This window comes from Tamandua tetradactyla, chromosome 4 (assembly GCF_023851605.1).
Source record: "Tamandua tetradactyla isolate mTamTet1 chromosome 4, mTamTet1.pri, whole genome shotgun sequence".
In the NCBI taxonomy this organism is placed as follows: Eukaryota; Metazoa; Chordata; class Mammalia; order Pilosa; family Myrmecophagidae; genus Tamandua; species Tamandua tetradactyla.
Genome location: NC_135330.1, coordinates 11,560,715 through 11,567,013, shown reverse-complemented (window position 1 = coordinate 11,567,013; position 6,299 = coordinate 11,560,715). Strand labels below are relative to the sequence as shown.

Genomic DNA, 6,299 nt, shown 5'->3' with positions numbered 1-6,299 from the left:
CCATTATCCTACTGTAACACCAAATTTTTCATATTTCAAAAAGAAGTAAGGAATCACTTCTATTACAGTGTCTCCCTCATGCTGCATCCTAGACGGGAAGTCATTTGGGCTCTGCTTCAACATGTCCAGCTACTCCATTTGTGACAGATCCAAGAAGCAGAGGAGCAGCTGGTGGTTAAGACACGACAGTTATGAGAATGGAAAGCCCGTTATTTTCAGAAGTTGATTCAGAACTGAGCCAAAGATTAACCATCTCTTGTCACCCATGTGCCTGTCTTCACTCCTGTTACCCTGAGGTCTTCCCTGTGCCCCTCCTAGCCCAATTCTATTCAGGAAGGGTTGGAAAAGGGGGCTGAAACAAAGGTGCTTCCCATGGAGCTTGTAGACCTACAGTTGGGAGACAGCGTACCTGTCTCTCTCCCACATACATGGACAAGTGATATAGATGCAAAGGTGGGCAGGGTTTGACAAATGACATTTTCTCAAAAAACTGAATAAAGAGTGTATCAGAACCAATTTATCCATAACACCTTTATTACTTTACATCCTTCATAGAGTTTTATATTTGAATTATCAGGATACGTATTTACCTAGGCAGACAAATAGCCTCTTCAGCACCTCTGAAAACAGAGCTGCAGAACGGGGATGGCATTCAGGTAATGAACTCAAGAACTTTATTTTAATTCACTCTAGGCCTTTGTTCCTCCAGACCTTACTCTTTCATAAAATCACTTACGCTTTAGGACAAATGGTCCCTGAAGTGATTTGGACACAGGTTGGTTAGAGGTAGGTTACCATGACAATGCATCCTAAGGGACTTTGTCCCTGACGGGGAGGTGATAAGGCTGGCTACTGCTGCCCCTGCTTGCTTCCAAGCCCCATCTTGCAAGCCTGTGTCTTGTAATGCCACAAATAACTCAGAACTAGCATAAAGTATCAGCCTTATGGAAGAGTGACAGCAACTGCTGGGACTGACAGCACATTGCCCCGAAACAACAGGTGAACATTTATTGAGAAACCCCCAAAGGCAAGGCATGTGAGTAAATGTGGAAGAAATGTAAGACAAGAGCAGCACGAATCTCTGTGAGAAACTGTCCTCATGCAGGTTACCCTCAGCTCCCTCATCTATCCTCTATAGTTCTCAGATCCCTCAAAATCCTGAAAGCTCTTGAAATTTTCTGCATGCTCAATGTGCTTAAAATCTGAAAAAGTTTAGTCATCCAAACATCTCAGGCCAAGTATTATCTTACCCTACATCCGTATGTTTATGATTATGGAGAAAGTGCCTTAGAAATGCATTTTTAATATTTTAAGGTCCCAGTGTGTTAGGTTCCTAACATGGAGATCTGTGAAAATAATAGATGGGACAAGATGGGACATCATCCCATCTAGGAAATTGGATATGGGAAGAGGAACAACAGGGGCCAATGGTCAGAGAGGCAGAGGCTAATCTCAGTATGTTTAGGAAGAAGGATCAAATAAGCAATTCAAGGAAAACAAGGCAAGGCAAAAGGGAAAAAAAGAAAAGAGAAACCTAATTTTCTCTGGATTTTGCATATGGCTGTGTACAGGATTTTTCCAATTTGTCTATGGCTGGGTTTTTGCATTCTTTCCTGAGGAGATCCGTCGGAGGCCAGGCAATGTACCATTCAGACTTCTTCCATGTGGCACACAGGAGGTGGAGATTAGAAAGGTATTGGGCAATTAAGTCAGTGTAAATAGACAATTTGGGTGATCTAGGTGATGTCTACCTGTTTTCAGCCCCACAGATCCATGGAATTTAACAATACATTTTAAAATAATAACTATATTTCACTTTGTGGTTAAAACATCACCTAAACTGTCTCTCTGATTTTCATTTCAGACTTATAAGGCAGGAATGACAGGCAGCCACAGCAGTTCTACTTGACAGAGAATGAAATGGGTTCAGCTTTGTGTTCCTGAAATAAAGAAGGATCAATAATTTCCCAGGCTCCTAAATTATAAGTTAGTGTATTTATTGAATCCATTCAATAAAGGTTGACTGAGTACCTATTATGTATAAATCACTGTACTTAACTAGAATAGAGAAATGAGTGAGTTTTTGTATGTACTAGAGGAGATTTTAGTCTAAGGAGGAGAAATCCAGGTAAAATCATAATTACCTCAAAGATTTGATAATAGAGTCATTGTCACAATAGCAGATGTGTGGGATCTATTGACACAAAATAGTAAATGGACAAAGTTTTCACAGAGGAACTGATATTTATGATGCTTATGCAGGTACTCAAAAGTTTTTCAAGATCCAGGCACAAATAGTTCCAGAGTAACCATTCCCTGATCTTATAAACTCCTCTATAAACTTCTCCGAAAATTGATCTGCTTGAGAAAACACTTCTTTTCTTTTATCACTTCCCTTTCCAAGCTCTTTTTCCACTTCACAGGGAAAGGCATAATTGAATCTTACTGTGTGGTAGTTTCACAGAATGTAAGTTAGTGCCAGTGTCAATGTAAGTGCTGACAAAGTGAATGAATAACTGGGTAACAAACCTTTTGCAATCAGTGGTTTCCAATTTGTTTCTTTCAACATAATTGAAATAGGAGGTAATTCGCCCACTGATAGATCAGTAAAAACAATTTTGATGATATTATTTGAAATTTCTGGCACATAGCTAGTAAAAAGTTCATATAATTTAGTGTAATTACTACAGAAGATATCTTTCCTTCCTGGAGCTATGATACATTAATATCATTTATTTATGTGAGCTGCTTTTCCCAGTATTTATATCTCTGAAATGAAAAGTAAGAATAGAATTGATGCTGAAAACTTTCTCATTATGATAATTAGTAATTGTCATGGATGCATGCAGGAACTGAAAAAAATTGCAATCCATATCATTTTAAGATGGTTTTTCAATAAATTTTTAAAATGTATATCATATACTTAAAAAAATTGTTGTATATTTCACTTGCTTTGGTCAGGCATGTGCTAATAATAATCATATAATAATATTTAAAAGAAAATAGGTTTAAAACACTTATAGCCTCAAGAATACAGGAAACAGAAAACATTACATACATATACATGTACATATCTATATACACACACATGTACAGAGACATAGAGAAAAGACTAGCACTTATAAAAATATAATGTAATAAATTATGAATTCAATGATTAAAGTGATGTAAAATTTCCATCTATCTTTTAAACAAATATAAATTGGTATCATAGCATTGGTATTTAGATTTTATTGGATATATAAAAGAACGATGTGGTAGTTTTATTTAAAATGGCATTACTTGCAATCCAGTGGAAATTATATTTCCTGAAACTATTGAAATGTATGATAAAAATAGATGTCAACTCAAAAATATGCAAGCTTGCATATTATTTTTTTTAAGTTTCTTGAGGGAAACATATGTGAACCCAAGTGCTTTAAGTATTACCAAAGATGAAAATGGCTGATGAGATGTAATATGGTGACTCAATCTCAAGTCATATTTGTAATTTTACCAGACTGGAGTTGCCAGGCCATTGACAGTATTGACAGACTGAAAAGGCACAGCAGGATGGTTGAGAAGCAGATGCCTCTTCCACTTTGTTGCCTCACCAGCTGTATTAATTTCCTGTGACTGCTGTAACAAATTACCATAATGTTGGTAGTTTAAAACAACAAAAATGTGCTCTGAAGGCCAGAAGTCTGAAATCAGTATCAACTGTGATAAATCTAGGAATTGGCAAGACCAAAGTCTCCTGAGACTCTAAGGGAGAATCTGTTCCTTGCTTCTTCCAGCTGCTGGAGGCTGCCAGCATTCCTCAGTTTATGGATTTACCACTCCAATCTTCAAGGCCAGCATGTTCAAATCTTTCTCTGCTCCATCTTCCTATCACTTTCTCTTCTACATATCTGTATCAAATCATCTACTACCTCTTTCCTATAAAGAGAATTATAATTACATTTACAGCCCACCCAGATAATCCAGGATAATCTCTCTTCCCTGAGATCTTTATCTTAATTACATCTGAACAGTTTTTGCCATGTGCAATAACAACTACATGTTCCAAGGATTAGGCCATGGTAATCTTTTGGGGGCCATTTTTTTGCCTTTTGAAACATGCTGGCTAACTCAGGCACAGAGAATATATTTAAAAACACTGAAAGAACAGTGAACGAACGACTCTTCTCTGGTGCAGAAGACCTCCATACTGAATTGTTTGCTTGATTATGAATGTACACTCTCCAAACCAGTCTCCCTACTGTTGTGCTGCCTGGACTGAGCTACTTCCTCTTAGTCCAATTTCCCTTGAGATATAAGCCCTCAGGCTCCAGCTTGCTGTCACTCATTATTTTATTCATTCATTGAGCAAATATTGAGTAAAGATGCTATGGAGCTTAGGAGTCTGTGGATGCTTCCAAGGGTTGCAAGGGAAGAGCATATCATGGATAAGAAGTTAAGATTCAAAACACCAAGGATGATTCTGAAATCAGTCAGCAAACATTTACCAAATACCCGTTATAATTAAGGTTGCTGAGTTATTGAGGACAATTGTCAAGACCAAGTACTTTTCCTTTGAGGTGGGAAATAAAGCAACAAAGTGAAAGAATAAAATGATGTAAAAATTAATAGTTCACGATAAACTATTAAGTGTCTTCAGAAGTCTATAACTTGTGAAGGGGTAATGGTTGGTCTTTTAACTTCTTCTTCATGTTATTTTATCAGGTAGTCTAATTAACAGCGATCATGAGAAATTTAAGTGAAGGCCATGTGGAAGAATTTGTTTTGGAGGGTTTCGCTACCTCTCCACCCCTCCAGCTCCTGCTGTTTGCCCTCTTCCTTGCAATGTATCTGGTCACATTGTTGGAGAATACACTTATTGTCTCCATAATCTGGTTAACTTCTAGCCTTCACCACCCCATGTACTTTTTCCTTGGTCATCTCTCCTTCCTGGAGCTATGGTATATCAATGTCACCATTCCTCGGCTTTTGGGAGCCTTTCTTACTCAGGACCCAAGGGTCTCCTATATAGGATGCATGACCCAACTCTACTTCTTCATTGCCTTGGCTTGCACTGAATGTGTCCTGTTGGCAGTTATGGCCTATGACCGCTACCTGGCCATCTGTGAACCCCTCCATTACTGTAGCTTCATGCCTCCTAGCCTGGCCACCCGTCTTGCTGGTGCTTCTTGGGTTAGTGGTTTCTTCAGCTCCATGATGAAGCTACTTTTCATTTCCCGATTGTCTTACTGTGGACCCAATATCATTAACCACTTTTTCTGTGATATCTCTCCACTCCTCAACCTCACTTGCTCTGACAAGGAGCAAGCAGAGCTGGTGGACTTCATCCTGGCCCTGTTAATGATTCTACTACCCCTTTTGGCTGTGGTTTCATCATATGCCGCCATTATTGCAACTATTCTGAGGATCCCTACTGCCCAGGGACGTCACAAGGCCTTCTCTACTTGTGCCTCTCACCTGGCAGTGGTTGTCGTCTTCTACTCCTCCACTCTCTTCACGTATGCACGGCCCCGGGCCATGTACACCTTCAATTACAATAAGATTATCTCTGTCCTCTACACTGTCATTGTGCCCTTCCTCAACCCTGCCATCTACTGCCTGAGGAACAAAGAGGTGAAGGAGGCCCTCAAGAAGACAGTGCTGGGCAAATGTCACCATCGTAGAGATGTCCCAGACTCAGGTGCAACAGAGCCTAGCAGGAAGGGAAGAAAGGGGTCTTAATAGGGACAGTCCAATGAATAATAGTATAAGCTTCTAGGGGACATATAATATCAATTAAAGAATTTCTCTAAATATTTTCTTGGGACCCTCTGATACAAGCAAATGTTTACTAACCATTGTTCTTGTGTAGGGATTACCAAACTACATTTGGGCTAGTTATATAAAAATTAGCTGGGGATATCTTAAAATTTCATAGAAATTCTGACAGAATATGTCTGGTTTATAATCCTGAAATGCATACTTTTCTAAACTTTCTACTCCTGTTGCATAGCCAACTTGAAATTACCTACTCTAGACCAAGCCCACTATTTTATACGAGAGAGCATTTAATATGAGAAAAGAGACAGGATGTAGGCGTTAAAGTAGCAATTTCAAAGATAAAGATTCTCAAATCCACTTCTGTAAGAAATTGCAAGACATATATTATACCCCCAAGAACTAAAACTAATGTCACCTAATCAATGCCCTTTAGCTCGTGTTTGCTTTGGCAGCACATATGCTAAAATTTGAATGATACAGATACCATTGAAAGTGGCTGGATATCCATTCTGCATCTCCCTTCCTGGTTCTCAGTGGAA

The 6,299-nt window shown here is 38.8% G+C and overlaps 1 protein-coding gene across 1 annotated transcript; it reads left to right on the top strand.

The window, feature by feature from the left end:
* The first annotated feature begins 4,725 nt into the window (after nucleotides 1-4,725).
* OR6P1 (olfactory receptor family 6 subfamily P member 1) lies at nucleotides 4,726-5,721 on the top strand. Its single transcript, XM_077156768.1, has one exon. It carries the CDS (start codon nucleotides 4,726-4,728, stop codon nucleotides 5,719-5,721), a length of 996 nt encoding a protein of 331 aa, XP_077012883.1.
* The last annotated feature ends 578 nt before the right edge of the window (nucleotides 5,722-6,299 follow it).